This window comes from Mustela nivalis (assembly GCF_964662115.1).
Source record: "Mustela nivalis genome assembly, chromosome: 1".
NCBI classification, from domain to species: Eukaryota; Metazoa; Chordata; class Mammalia; order Carnivora; family Mustelidae; genus Mustela; species Mustela nivalis.
This window is the reverse complement of record NC_139020.1, coordinates 196,622,278-196,636,677: the sequence shown is the minus strand read 5'-3', so window position 1 is coordinate 196,636,677 and position 14,400 is coordinate 196,622,278. Positions and strand designations below refer to the sequence as shown.

General features: G+C 56.0%; 2 protein-coding genes across 7 annotated transcripts; both read right to left on the bottom strand.

The window, feature by feature from the left end:
* Positions 1–201: 201 nt before the first annotated feature.
* Positions 202–9,867, bottom strand: RASSF1 (Ras association domain family member 1; the record flags this gene model as incomplete). 5 transcript variants are annotated; one of them, XM_082702347.1, is made up of 6 exons in its annotated part: positions 202–1,146; positions 2,025–2,140; positions 2,258–2,555; positions 2,741–2,845; positions 7,099–7,205; positions 9,034–9,867. In XM_082702347.1, the coding sequence occupies 6 exons, from the start codon at positions 9,536–9,538 to the stop codon at positions 1,000–1,002; spliced, it is 1,278 nt and encodes a 425-aa protein (XP_082558473.1). In that variant the 3' UTR covers positions 202–999. The 5 variants fall into 5 exon arrangements, with proteins under 5 accessions (XP_082558473.1, XP_082558476.1, XP_082558477.1 ...); XM_082702350.1 differs by having other exon boundaries at positions 8,793–9,625; XM_082702351.1 differs by lacking the exon at positions 9,034–9,867 and adding an exon at positions 7,876–7,923.
* Positions 9,603–14,071, bottom strand: ZMYND10 (zinc finger MYND-type containing 10). Of its 2 annotated transcripts, none has more exons than XM_082702314.1 (12): positions 14,052–14,071; positions 12,932–13,040; positions 12,112–12,228; positions 11,946–11,999; positions 11,683–11,817; positions 11,488–11,576; positions 11,295–11,395; positions 10,825–10,997; positions 10,504–10,629; positions 10,300–10,421; positions 10,054–10,179; positions 9,603–9,965 (listed from the first exon to the last, which is right to left on the bottom strand). In XM_082702314.1, the coding sequence occupies exons 2-12, from the start codon at positions 13,001–13,003 to the stop codon at positions 9,890–9,892; spliced, it is 1,191 nt and encodes a 396-aa protein (XP_082558440.1). In that variant the 5' UTR covers positions 13,004–13,040; positions 14,052–14,071; the 3' UTR covers positions 9,603–9,889. The 2 variants fall into 2 exon arrangements, with proteins under 2 accessions (XP_082558440.1, XP_082558439.1); XM_082702313.1 differs by lacking the exon at positions 14,052–14,071 and adding an exon at positions 13,308–13,570.
* Positions 14,072–14,400: the final 329 nt, after the last annotated feature.

Sequence of the window (14,400 nt, the reverse complement as noted above, 5' to 3'; positions counted from 1 at the left end):
AAATTCTAGCTTATATTCTTGCCTGACCTGAACCCCCATGGTGGTGCGTGTTTACAGTCCCTATTTGTACCCCCACATCCTTCAAATATTGGTCAAATGGTGACTTTTAAAAGGTGCTCTATGAGCCTGTCCATCACTCTTGGTAGCCACTGGCATGAGGGCAACTTCAGTTGAGGACCCATAATAAAGAGTTCCAAAGCAGAAATCTCAAATCTTTATTCAGCCAACTCTCTTCAGGCCCCAGGCCCTGATGATGACTGTCACCCCCACCCCCTTCCCCACAGGAGGCATGCAGCTGAGGCCACAAAATAGTACATACATTCGCACACATCATCAAAAATAACTGAGGGAAAGGCCCTCGCTTTGATAGGCAAAGAAGGCACAGACCTGGACCAGTGCCCACATTCACACAGACCCTGGCCTAGGGACATCCTCCTTGGAGGAGGCACTGAGGCACTGTTGCTGCACCATGAGCCAGCATTCCCTGACCCCAGTGTGTGTGAGGAGTCAGAAGCCACTGTAGAGGGAAACCTAGACTCGTTCCCCATGCCTGACTTATTTTGAACACCTGCCCTTGGCTCCGACTGTCCTGACACCCCATCTGAGACCCAACACATATGACCCTTCCCCATAGATGAGGGCCCTTATCCCTGCAAACATGACCCTATTCTGTTTGTAGGGTTTCCCAAGATTCTGGTATCTGAGACATGAATTAAAGAGACTTAATTCTGCTCAATCCCTGCTGCAAGCCTGGAGCAGCTTTCTGAGGCAACCCCGGCCCAACATGACCCACTACACAAAGGGCAGAAGAGCCATGCTCTGCTACACCTATGGGTGGACACAGGGGGCCAGCTCCTTTGCTGTTCTCTGGGCTCATTCCCCTGGTAAGAGATGACCTCCATGCACACTCATTCTTCAAGCCACATGGGCCCTGTCACACTCACACGGCACGCTCTCGGCGCTGCCTACTCTCCTCCTTTCCCCCAGGGGTACAAGAGGTCACCCCAGGGGACAGGCATGCAGGGCTTCCTGGATCTTCTGACGGCAATAGGAGTACTTTTGCAGGATCTGGCGCAGGTGTTCCTCTTCCTCCCGCTGTAAGATGCGCAGGAAGTTGTGTAGTTCGGGCATGCTGAAGGCATCCCACTGCAGGTGGAAAGGAGGGAAACAGGCTGCAGCAGGCATGGCCAAATCAGTAGGCCCTCCCCAGCGAAGAGCAGCAGTCATGTCACACAGCTAGGATAGGGCTTTCTAATGTTACGTTCTTGCCTGAATGGCTTGTGCTAGGATTCTTGACAATAGTCTGTAGAGAAGATGGGCCCCATAAAGTAGAGCAGTCACCTTGAAGACAGGCAACCAAACCAGATGTCACCCAGTTATCTGTGGAAAGGCTATGCCCACACTCTGAGTTTAATACTACTCCATAGACTCAAAACTTTGAAGCCAGAAAGCTACTAGGTAAAAAGTCATAATGGTTGAACAGGAGCCTCCCTGATGTGGGCCCATCTGTGGTTTGTTTGTTTGTTTGTTTTTTTTAAAGACTTTATTTATTTGACAGACAGAGTTCACAAGTAGGCAGAGAGGCAGGCAGGGAGGGAGAGAAGAGGAAGCACGCTCCCCGCCAAGCAGAGAGCCCGATGTGGGACTCAATCCCAGGACCCTGAGATCATGACCTGAGCCGAAGGCAGAGGCTTAACTCACTGAGCCACCCAGGTGCCCTGTGTGTTTTGATCTGGCTTGGAATCACCATACTATCAAGAGGAATTCCTGTATCTCCTGAGGACTTTCCACAACAGAAAAGAACAGACCACCAAGACAATTCTTCCCGGCATCTTGGGACAAGCCTGTGACCTTGGCTTGAGTGGCCTGAAATGCTTCACTGTAGCTACAAGGTTCACATACTCTTAAAGAGGCTTTGCAGGGCTTTTTCTCCAGTCCTACTCTTCCTTCCAACTTTACTGCAGCTGTGACCCATCAGCCTTATCCAGTGACAACCAAGAAGCCAAAGAGGGCTGGGTACTCACATTCACCTCCCCAGAGTCATTCTCCTTGAGGACAAAGCTTAGGGCCTTCTCGCTGGGCCCTGCAAGGAGCCGGAGCCGCAGGGGCTGCTCGTCATCCGACAGCTTCCGGAGGTACACTGAAGGCCAGGCAGGGAGAAGAAAGTTACCTGATTAGAGTCAGGCCCAGCCCATTCAGCCCCTTACACATGGTGCATGCATATATACCCTCATACATGGCGGGGAGGGAAGCCTACCTTGGCCATGGCGTTCAGCTCGCTCAAAGAGTGCAAACTTGCGGGGGTCATCCACCACCAAGAATTTGCGAAGTAGGGCCTCAATGACCTCACGTGCCCGCGTGCGTGACAACACGTGCAGGTGCTTGACAGCATCCTTGGGCAGGTAGAAGGAGGTACGGCGCTTCACAGCTGTGCCCCGCCCTGTGCCCCGCCTGGCATCCTGCAAGGAGGGTGGCTTCTTGCTGGAGGGCACTGAGACAGGGCGTACCAGCTTCAGTTGAACCTTGATGAAGCCTGTGTAGGAGCCATCCTTGTTCTGAAGAGGAAAAACCAAACCATGACTATGTTCCACATGAGATGGAACAGATTTGGACACTGCTAGTCCACTTGGGGCTAGGCTAGGTGTAAATAAATTACTGCTTAGGCCCACCCAAGAATACCTTAGCTGTAACTTCAGCTGTAGCCTCTCCCCACACCCCCTTCCCCAGGCTGTCAACTCACCAGGCTCATGAAGAGGTTGCTGTTGATCTGGCTATTGTACTCCTTGATCTTCTGTTCAACCTCAGCCTGAGAAAGGTCAGGTGTTTCCCACTCCACAGGCTCGTCCTGTAAGAGGGGCCAGCACGGACACAGGGTCCTTAAAAGAACCCACCCCACTGCAACGCACGTCACATACAGGGAGGTGAGTCTGTGTGGGCCACTTTGAAAAAGCAGCCTCTGGAAACTGAAAAAGCAGCCTTTGGAAACTTTGGAAGCTTGAGTCCTGATGAGAAGAAGCCACCATTGCTCCTGGTTTTGCATGCAATGGATGGGCAGAGCAACGGCCAAGTCATTTGGCTTCTTTATGCTGCCTACATGGGGCCTCCTTAACACTGGGTGAGGCCCTAAGGATACCTTAAAACCAAGAAAACTGAAGAGAGAAGGCCAGGGGCCAGGAAAAGATGTGGGATTCTTATTGACAATAAAAGCAACTTTCAACTGCACAGCCTGATTCCAGCACCTTAGTTAGGTGGGGTCAGGAGTGTTCTGGAGAAGGAAGACCACTCTGCCACTCTGCCCCAGCAAAGGGCCATGACCACCCGGCGAGAGGTCTGGGACTGGTGCACACCACGAGCCCAGCCAGGCACAGGCATGAGGGTAAGGGCAACCTCTACAATTTTAACACCTTCTGGTGAGGGATCTGGGGCCAGCCCCATATGTCTCACACACAGGGAGGAAACCACTGTGTCATGCCATTTGATCTTGGCCAAGCTGCGCCAAAGGCAGCTTCAGGCCAGGCTCCAATCTGCCTCCTGGTAGAGCTGGTCCCACAAGTGCCAAGCAGGTAGGCTTCTGCACCTCCTCCCTCGTGTCTGGAGGTTCAGCCCAAAGACTTTTTTCCCTCTACCACTCAGCCCATCCCCCACTCCTCCAGGGGCTGGATTCTTGTTCGAAGGGTGGAGTATGGACCAGGGAAGCCAGGGCTCTGAACAAACACTTTTCTATCAAACTCCCCAGTTCCATTGCATCAGCCTTACTTCCTGTTGACGTCAGGCCCTGGCTGGAATGGGAGTGTCACAGATGCAGCTGAGATCACTGCTGACCAATGCTTTGTCCCAGGGGAATTCTTACCAGCTGGGCTCCTCCAAAATGACTTGTGTCTAGCTCTGAGCCCAGGAGAGGCAGGCTTCTCCCTAACTGGTGCTTTGGAGCCCCCAAGCTTAAACCGTCCGATGGGAATGAATAAGGAGGACACATTAGATGGTAGGGTGCTCTTCATCTAGACAGCCTTTTAGCAGTATGCTCTTTACCTAGAACTTTCCAGTAAGTATGTGGCACTTAAAACTTAAGTTGGGGCCTCAGAAGGGGGCATTGGGGGAGGTGTGGAAACTGAAGCCTACTTGTTTCCCCAAGTTTCAAAAAAAAAAAAAAATCTGGATGGAGGAGAGCACTAAGAAGTGAAAATCTCAGCAGGGAATTTTCAAAGAAAAATTTTCTTCGAAGGAAATCTTACTGGGGGCAGGGAGGACTCCTCCAAGACTAGTAAAGAACAAATGGTGTGGGCCCTGGGAAATGGGAGATTTGGAGGGTAAAATGAAGGCTGGAGCCTGGGAATAAAGGGAGGATGTGTTTGTTCAGGCTGGAGGAGAGGGCTTGGAACAGGAAGGAGTACTAGGATAGGAGAGTGCTGTGGGGCAGGAGAAAAGCTGAACAAACTTCCAGACCCCAGCAAGAAGGAAGAGAATTCTGTTCACAGAAGGGTGAGCACAGAGATGGCACCAACTTATTTCCCTTCCTTGTGATGGTTCTGAGCTCCAGCCTGAGGATGAGAACACTTGCTCCTTTCTCTTCCTTCCCAGGTCACCTAGGAGCCCTGGACTGGGGTGCAGTGATGCACTGATCTATGTTCCAGTCTCTTCCCCTCTCCAGGTGAACCTCCCTTAGGTTTTGTTTGTTTTTGCCTCCCTTAGTATCTTTACTCATAAAATAAGGTACTTAAACTGGAGGCATTGCACTGTCCTGTCAGTATTCTAAAAGAATAAGAAGTTTCTTTTTCTGCTTCCAAAGATTCCTGCTGGAGAATTCCAACAGCCCTCTGTGTGCACAGCAGGACCATGGAGTTTCCCTTCTCCCACACTATGGTGACCCACCCTCCACTCTGCCACTATCCATAGTGACTGATGGCTTGTATTTTACCTACAACTGGGGACTCCCCAGCCACCTTTTCAACTGGTTAGTGTCTTGTGGTTTTCTCACTGCTTCACAATGGAAAATGGCTCAAACCTGAGTGACAGAAAGTCCCAGGGATCCAGTCAAACCTTGCACCAGTCAATTGACCCAGAGTCAAAGGTCTGGGCTGAATTTTTGAGTAAAATTTAAAGAGTACAGGGGTGCCTGGGTGGCTCAGTCGTTAAGCATATGCCTTTGGCTCAGGTCATGATCTCAGGGTCCTGGGATCGAGCCCCACATGGGGCTCCCTGCTCAGCAAGAAGCCTCCTCCCTCTTCCACTCCCTCTGCTTATGTTCCCTCTCTTGCTCTCTCTCTCTGTCAAATAAATAAAATCTTAAAAAAATTTTTGAAGAGTACAAAATTGTCATCTAAAAGTCCCTTTTCATGGCTCATGTAAGGAATTCTGCTGCATTGCTGCAAGGTATTCGGAGCTTCACGGTCCCCATCTCTCTTTCCTGATGCTCTGTGCAGGGTGCTCTCCTGAGGTGTACCAGCTCCTGTATAGTTACTTGAGCTTGGTGGTCACACTCATGGCACACAGAGGTTTCTGATAATGGGGACACCTAGAAGACTCAGAGAGGAACAGCTGCTCCAGCATCCCATCTTATAGTCCTGGATTAGTAACTCCTATCTCTCTTGATCCCACCTCTGAGCTTTGTACAATCTAGCCTGCCTCACCTCCCGTGGATAAATGCTCCTGTTTGCTTACAGTCCAGAACTAGGCTTCCTTTCCACCTTCCTTCCCATCGGTGTGGACCTCTAGGAAGGGTATTTAGGAATCTAAATACCTAAAATACTTAAAGTATTTAGGAATCTCAATACCCTTCCTACAGGTCCACACCTATTTGAGTATATGTGCTGCCTAAGCGAGCACTCCAGCAAGGTCCACTCCAGAATCCTCCACATTCCAGAAGCCAGAAGCCAGTGGCAGGCCAGGACTAGTAAGAGGTGGGGACTCAGCTGGCTCCGTCCAAGAGTGCATGGGGGGGGGGGGGTGAGGGAGAGTCCGAACCTTCTTCCTAAACACATTTCCCAGTTCCCCGCGAGGACACCTCCCTTCCACTTCCTCCCACCACCCCCACCCCCGTCCCCTAGAGAGGAGGTGGGAGCGTCTAAACGCGGAAATCGAGGTGCTCGTCCAGACTGAGGGGTCGGCTTTACTCATAGGTGGATAATGCCCATCCCGGGTCTACCCCAAGCCACGTAGCTGCTTCCCCTGGTTCAACCGGTCTGTGACAGAGACATCAAGGCCTCGGCACCCGGCATCGAGGCGCTGAGAGTCCTGCACACGGTTCCGCAGGCTGGCCCCGGGGCCGTATGGAATCCCAACTGACGGAGGAGTGGGACTGTCCACAAACTCGAGCAGACAACTTAGTGTGAAGGGGAAGGGTCCCAGCGACTGTCACCGGCCCGCCGCCCAAAACCCCGGCCCCCACCTGGTCCCGACGCGGCCTGCGAGCCAGTGAGGTACGAGCCGTGAAGTACTGTTCGAGCTCCGAGTCTGAGTCCTCCTGGCTGCAGTAACCACTGCTTGTTGTGCTGCTCCAGGTCATCTCGAAAGAAGGCGTCCCCGCATCCGCCTCGCCCATCGCCGCGCCCGCCCGCCAGCCAGCTCCCCAAGTCCCGTGCGCCGGTAGCCTCCAACCACCGCCCCAGGCGCGTGTGCGCGTGCGCCGCGATCCGAGTTCGCGCGGCAGCCGTTAACACTGAAACGTAGACAGCCAGGATCGGGCACTCGTCTCATTGGGGGAGGGACTTCGGAGGGCGGGTTCCTACGCGCCACGCCTCCAGGAATGACCTCATAGCCCAGGCAGCTCGGCTCGGCTCGGCCTCGAAGACCCCTCCTCTCTTGGGGAACAGGTCCGAGCGTGTGCGCATGTGCACCAGCGTGGCCGCAAGACCGGATGCGGATGCGGGGAGGTGCGGAAATTGCGCGGACGCGGAGTTAGGGCGATTCCGGGCGGTCCGCGCGTAGTCGGCATCCCTGGCACCCTTTCGAGCCCGCGCGCAGAATTAGCCTTTCTCTGTCGCGGGAAACCCCCCGTTAGAACGCTCTTTGCGCGTAACGCCGCGCGGCCTAAGCAACTCCTGCAGTGTGGCCGACAGGTCTGCGCGCCTTTTCCGTACGCCCCCCCTGCCCCGCGCTCACCACGTTCGTGTCCAGCTCCAGCGCAGGTTCCCAGCCCAGGTCCCGGGGCCCGCAGCAGTCCAGGCAGACAAGCGCGCGGCAACGGTAGTGGCATGTGAACTTGCAATCTGCAGAGAGGCCTGGCGGTGAGGCGGAGGAGCCCCAGCTACAGTTCAGAGAAGCATTCCGGGCACGGAAGAGAACCCCCGGGATGAAGGCCGTTGCCCGCCAGGCTCTGCATGACCGGCCTTATCTTAAGGTCTTGTTACCCCCCGCTGCTATACAGATTCTAGTATTGGTCCCCTAACGTCTGGAAACTGACGGGAAGGCCTCCTGCGGTTAGGGATCCAGCCTGTTGAACGGCTGGATCTTTCGCACTGAGTGCAGAATATACCCCTCCCTCATTGTCAACGCCGCCCCGCCATCTCCGCGCATTTAACAAAAGCCTTTAACACTTGTTCTCTTCCGTCATCTGTCTCTACATCCCTTGCACCAAAACTTACCAACATTCATCTACATACACTGCTTACCGTCCTCTCTCCTTTACCCATTCCAGTCAGGCTTGCCCCTCCCTCCAGAAAACGAGTTAGGGTCCTCAGCAACATGCATGCCAGGTCCCTTCATCCTCACCCCCTCAGCATCATTTGATGCTTACTCTCCTTGATTTCCAGAGCTCCTTGCTACCCCGGTTTCCCGGCAGCTCCTGCTAAGTTCCTTTCGTTCTGTCTCAACACCCAGATCTAATGGAGAGTGTCTAAGGCTCAGTCCTCATCACTGCCATGCTCTGTGTACACTTACCTACACCAGATCCAAGACTTCCATCGCTGACCTCCCTCCTTAGGTCGAAGCCCCTGTTAACCCAAAGTGGCCAAAACAACTCTTCACCTCCATCCTCCCCTCACCAGAGCACCTCATCTTAGTAAAAATTGCTACTATCCCAGTTTGACGTTAAAAAAAATCCAAAATCACCCTTGATTCCTCTCTTCTCTTTGCTTCTGACACACACCCAAATTGTCCAGTATTTTATCTCTGTCCACTTTATTTCTCCTTGGGAACACTTCAGTGTTCCAGCCCTTGTTCATGGTTGGTATTCTGTCACAACCCTGGTGTTCAGGACAGACTCTTGTTCTGGATGAGAGGGTCTCCATGCCTACACAAGTCTGGTACACCTTCTCTAAATGGTGTTTAGAGGGTGTCTATCCCTAAATGGGCTAGAACAGTGACTCTCAACTACTCTCAATTCCAGTGGAATGATTTGTTTTCTGCCAATGGCTGGTACACTCCCAGTGATTGATTCAACAGGTCTGAAGTCCAGGCATAGGGGTTTGGAGGGCTGTAAAATCCCAAACGATTCTAGCTGGTGTATATAGCCAGTGGGGCAGCAACCTCTGCTTGCTGGTGGGTGACTCCTGGGAGGCAGAAGGGCTGCTGGTGTGTGGTTGTGTTTCATGTTTTGGCACCTGGCTGGGTCTGCGATAGGTATTTGCTCAACAAAATTCCTATTTGCAGAGGACCCACCCAAGATACTTTCCCCCTGCCCCCCTCCCATAGGGGGTAAAACTTCCCCCATCCCAGAGATTCTGGAGAAGGACATGGTGAGTGAATCTTTGGGAAGGGGTGGGCCTGGGAACAGGGACTTATAGTGAGTGGTGGAAACAAAGCCTTTCTCAAGAAGAGCCAAGACACTTTAAAGATAAAAAGCTTGGAATCAGCACCTTATTCATAGTTACTCGTCGGCAGCTGCCTCTGCGCAGCTGTGCCCCGATGCAGGTAGGACAAGGATATACACCATCTATCCGCCTGCACTCTCTTAAACGACGGGTCAAAGCCAATGCACCTGGCCCGCGGGAACCGACCCTGCCGACCGACCCCCTCCTTTGCGACTTGACACGCAGCGCAGGCGCTGCCTCTTGGCCGCCCGTTTCGCTCTCGCCAGCGCGCGGGGCTGCTACTCACGCGCGCACTGCAGGCCCTTGCGCACGACGCCCCAGATGAAGTCGCCGCAGAGGTCGCACCACGTGTGCGTGGCGGGCCCCGCGGGCTGGAAGTGGTGGCCGCGGCCCGCGCCCAGTTGCCGTGCGGGATTGCGCGAGGTGCCGGGCGCGATACGCAGCGCGTTAGCACGCTCCAGCCGGGTGCGGCCCGGGCCGGCGCGCCGCGCGGGTTCCAGTTCCCTCAGTTCAATGAGTTCAGGTTCCGTGGACATGGCCGATTCCGGCCCGGACTCCCGCCGGCTCTGGGCGCCCGCGAGCGCGGGGCGGGCGGGGCCGCGGGGCGGGCCGCGATACGGCGCCGCCCCCGGGATCCCGGCAGGGCCGCGGGAGAGAGTCGGGGCTAGCGGCGCAACGGAAACCTGGGCGCTAGTGCTGTGTCGGCGCGCCGGCTGAGTGGGGTGGCGAGGGCGTGGGATGGCGAGCGCTCTCGCAGGGTCCGGGCCCTCCCTCTCCTTTTCTCCCTGCATCCCGGGAGCACCCCTCCTGCTCACACCGATGACGACCTCCGCGAAGGGCCACTCGAAGGCAGGCTGTTTCTAGAGGCCAGCTTTACTGTGCTAGAGGAACAGGGTCCCCACATCCGGCTCTTGTCTTTGCCCCCGCCCTCCTGCTCCAGCTCGCAGAGGCAGCGCCCTCAGCCTACCCGCTGGGTAGCGCAGGAAGTGGGGAGCGCTTTGCTGGGGAAGATGGGTCTGTGCTCGCTATGCTCACCACCTGGGAGGCTGGAGCTCTGGCAGAGGCTAGGCTGAGATCCTGAGGTTCAAGGGCACACTCTTGGGTGGGCTGTACGGGTGGCTGGCCTTTAGCAGCTGCAGCCTTCATTTGGCTCTGTCACCTTGGGCTGCCGGGACACAGGCCTTTCCATGCTTCTCCCAGTGCTTGACCTGGCACTCCCTGCAAGCAGGCGGGCTGGTGAGCATGCAGAGCTAGCAGAGGGTCTGAAAGGGGGTCTTAGGGGTCCAAGGTCCCAGGATGCCCTCACCTGCAGCAATACCATTCACTCTGGCACCTTGAGCAGCGTTTGGAGGCTTCTGCACTGCAGTAGGCACAGCGGGGCCGCTCTGGGTTTATTGCCTCCAGGACGTCCAGCCTGTAAGTCTCAGCCCATCTAGGAAAGAGGTCAGAAAAGCCTGGCTGGGCCTGGCCTGTGGGCACACAAGAGCACCCCTGCCTATGCCCGTGCCTTCTGCATCCCTTCCACCCCTTCTGCTTGCTCAGCAGGCCTCACCTTCGTGCCTGCAGCCGCAGGTCCTGCTCTGAGGCACTGAATGTGTGCCTCAGCTGGTGCTTGGCAATAGCCTGCCACTTCCCTCTGTTCTCTCTCTCCAGCCGCTCCCAGATTTCTGGGATCTGTGGGAGAAATGTGCAAAGTGTCAGGGAGGAGCTGGCAAGGCGGGGAGTTGTCCTGAGTCACTGACTTCCTAGTACCTACCTGTTCCAACACCAGGTCCTTCTTAGGGGGCTGGGTTTCAGCCAGGGCCAGGTGGGCCAGGAAGCCCTGCAGGTCTGCCAGGTTGGGCAGCTGGTCGAGCAGTGTGTCCGTGAGGAAGGCCCGAAGCTGCAAGAGAGTCCAGGGAAGGCCAGTGTGAAGCAGGGCTGACCAGAGAGGGCCTGTGCTGGGCTGGACTGAGGTGCTTGTGGGGACCGTGTCGCTCGAGGTTCAGGGTCTAGAAATAGGACTGGGGCTGAGGTAAGTGGGCTGCACTGGGCTGGGGTGGGCTGGTGTGGCGCTGCAACCGGAGGAGGGCCCCACCTTGAGTAGCTGGCCCTTGGCAAAGCTGGTGAGGTGGTAGCGGGCCCGGGCTTCAGGGCTTAGTAGCAGGTTGTACAGAGCGATCCACACCTGCCCATCCAACTTGCTCAGCTTTTGTTGCTCTGAGGGGGCCACTGTCTGCCAACGGCCACCCTCAAAGTGCTGCAGCTTGCCTGGGGAGAGGAATGGGGGTTGCTCACTCAGCCACTACAGCTGCATGGGCTCAGGACTGGCCCAGGTTGGGGCACTGCTTCCTCTAGAGCAGGGGGAGTCCTTAGTAGCAGACACAGAGGCCTTGCCTGCTGCATAGCCCAGGTCCAAGCCCATCCCACGTGAGGCATCCCTGGATCCACTACGAGCTAGCGGGCAGAGTGTGTTTCCCGGGGGCAAGCTGCCTGTCTCCGTCAGTCTGAGAAGATGTCTCCGGGCAGCCGTGAGCTGGGGCTTAGGCAGGTAGGGGAGGACCTTACCTCCTTCCTGGCGGCTCCAGGGACTGTGTTCCAGCAGTTCCACCAGGAGGCAGGGCAAATTGTGGGTACTGAGCATGCGGTTCAAGGTGCTCAAGGAAAGGCTAGGTGTGGTGGTGGAGAGAAGTGAGCAGAGGCTACAGGCCCGGGATCCCAGTCCTCCACTGTAGGCCCCAGGCCTGGCAGGACTGCCCACCTGTCCACACAGTCTGTGATGTAGCGCAGCACTGAGAGGGCCTTCAATGCGATCTCAAACTCCATCAGTTCAGCCTGCTTCTGCAGCTCCTGGGGGTGGGGGGGACATGGTGCTTAAGCTGGGCCACCCCCAGCTTGCTCAGGCCCCGAGGGAGCCCGGTCTACCCATTGGCACCCCCAGGGAACCTCAACCTACCTGTATTGGGGTGCTGTACTGGGACTCCTCCTCAGGAGGGCCACCACGGCCACTCCGGGCCACCAACAGAGTCAATTTTCGGTGGCAGTAGTCTACCAGGTCCAAGACAGTGTCTTCTGCTGACTCACACACTTCCTGAGAGGGAGATAGAAGGGAGAGGAGAAACATTCTGTCTCCATTGCTCTCCCCACACAGCCACAACCCCCCTTCCCTGTCAGGCCCTAGCGTGGGGCAACAGCTGGTGGGCAGGGCTGATGCCTCACCTTGTGGAAGAACACGGTCTCCAGAAGGTTGACAATGGAAGCCTCGTGGTGTACCTGTCAGATAAAGAGAACAGAGCCCGGAGCTGCTGAGGAAATTACTAGCTCTCCTCTTGAATCCAGAGCCCTCTAAAGGCACAGGCGGGGTGTGACCAGGGGCCTAGCTCACCACCATGTATATGGGAAAAGTGTTCTGGGGCTTGAAGTCCTCCAGCCTGCACAGCACAGGGAACACCTTCTGCTTCCACATCTCCACTGCAATCAGCTCCTCCACCAACGTTGGGATCTTTGAGGGGGAGGGGAAAGGACAGGGATGAAGCAGGCCTACCTTGGCCTGGCAACCCTCCCATCCCTGGCTCAGCCCTGCCTGACTCTCCTCAAAGTCCCCTGGGCCCCTAGATTCTTTCCATAAGCACCTTCCCAATGTGTCTCCTGCACCTTAGACCTTCATTTCTTTCTTTCTTTCTTTTTTTTTTTTTTTTAAAGATTTTATTTATTTATTTGACAGAGAGAGATCACAAGTAGGCAGAGAGGCAGGCAGAGAGAGGAGGAAGCAGGCTCCCTGCTGAGCAGAGAGCCCGATGTGGGACTCGATCCCAGGACCCTGAGATCATGACCTGAGCCGAAGGCAGTGGCTTAACCACTGAGCCACCCAGGCGCCCCCACCCTGTTCTTTACTGAGGGTCCCCTCTGGCCTGACAGTCTATTCAAGGATGTCTTTAGAATGTGGGCCCTCCCCCCACAGCCTAGGCTGTTCTTTGATCCACAACTACCTCCCAAATCAAGCCATGCCACACACTTGGACTGGGTGCCAGAGTCCTGTACAAAAGGGGCACAAAATCAAAGGTGTAGCACACTCCTCTCTTTTCCCTTGGGGAAGACAAGTGTACCACGCCGAGGGAAGTGGCACCCAGGGTGCTCCTGAGAGGTAGAGTGGTGGTGTGGGAGGTTGTGGGAAGGCAGGAACCATGCCTGTGATCCCAGCATACCTTCCCATGGGTGACCAGCAGCTCCTGGATGGGCTCCCCCTGGCTGGCTGTAGCATCAAGGATAGCCTGCATGTTCAGCTTCTCCAGATTCTCATGCTGCTGGTTCCACCTGTCCCAGAGAGTGGGGGTGTATGTGCATTTGGGAGCACACGTGTGCCGTAGGAGTGGGGGTGGGCTGGGTCCTATTGAAGCCTAACCTGATCCTGAGGGGCCAGAGGGGGCTCAGGGCCATATACTCCTAAGTCGGAGAGCTCTGTCTCTTCACCTGGGGGCTCCCCCACACTGGTCACCCTCTCCCCCATGTCAGGTCCCTACTCCTCCATTCAAGGACTCCGACCCCGTGGCTCCGCCTAACCCCTGGATCCAGCTGCCTCACCCTCCGGAGCCCATCTCACGCGGCGGGAAGCTTCGCAGCCCCCGCACCAGCACGTCAGCCTCCCCTGGCAGCAGCAGCTCCAGGTCGCCCATGTTGTGGCCGCAGAGAGCGAGCGGGAAGGGGGGGTTCAGCTGACCCCGGACAGCAGCCGGCGCTGAGGTGCGAGTGCTGAAACTCTCGGAGACGAACGTCTCCCGCGGGGTCCAGGTCTTGGACGCGGCAGTTGCCGAGCGGTTTAGACGCGCTGGTACTCGCAGTCATGGAAACGGTCAGTTCGCGCCTGCGCAGTGCCGCCTGCACAGGCGCCGGCCACGCCCCCGGCCGCCTCGCCCTCCCGGAGGCTGGTAGCGACCCTCTTTGGACTCCCAGAACTTTACCCCTCACCTTCGACTGCAGCTCCTGGGTCTGCCCTGAGTGCCAGACTGCTGTGGCCTAGGTTCCCTCCTCGGACGTCAGGTCGACCCGCACAGGGATAGGGTCACTCTGCCCCCTCCAGCTCTTTCAGCCGCGGATCCACCTCGGCCGCGCGGATGCTCCTCTCCGTGGCTTCCTCGTCCTACTGTGTCTCGCACCCGGCTCCATCTGTTGCCTCTACCCCCACAAAGTACTGCGCAGGGCCCACTTGTCTCCATCCTAGCCTAGCAGACTGCCATCAACCTCTCACGAAGTAACTGCTGTCGTCTTTTTCTGGGTGACTCTATGGCTGCCTCTAGCCCTTGAAATAGTATGTCCAAAGCAGCTTACCAGGAACTCTGCAGTATCAAGCTCTTGCCCCCTCAGTACCTTGGGATTTCTTTTCTTGCTCCTCTCCCCATTGCCTCCTATGTTGCAGCCCCTGGGGCCTCTCTTGGCTTCCTCATGCATCCTAAAGCTGTTTTTGCGTCAGGGCTTCCACATCTGTTCCCTCTGCCTGGAATACTTTTCCTCCTTCAAGTCTCAGTTGAAAGTCACTTCAGCGAGGCCTTCCTTGCCCATTTAATCCAGAACAGCCCCAGTTCCCATCCCCAACTCATTCTTCATGACAGCTTCCCGATTGTTTTTAGGCTGTTCATTTCAATTAATAATTAGCTGGCACTTTTACTTGTGCATTGTC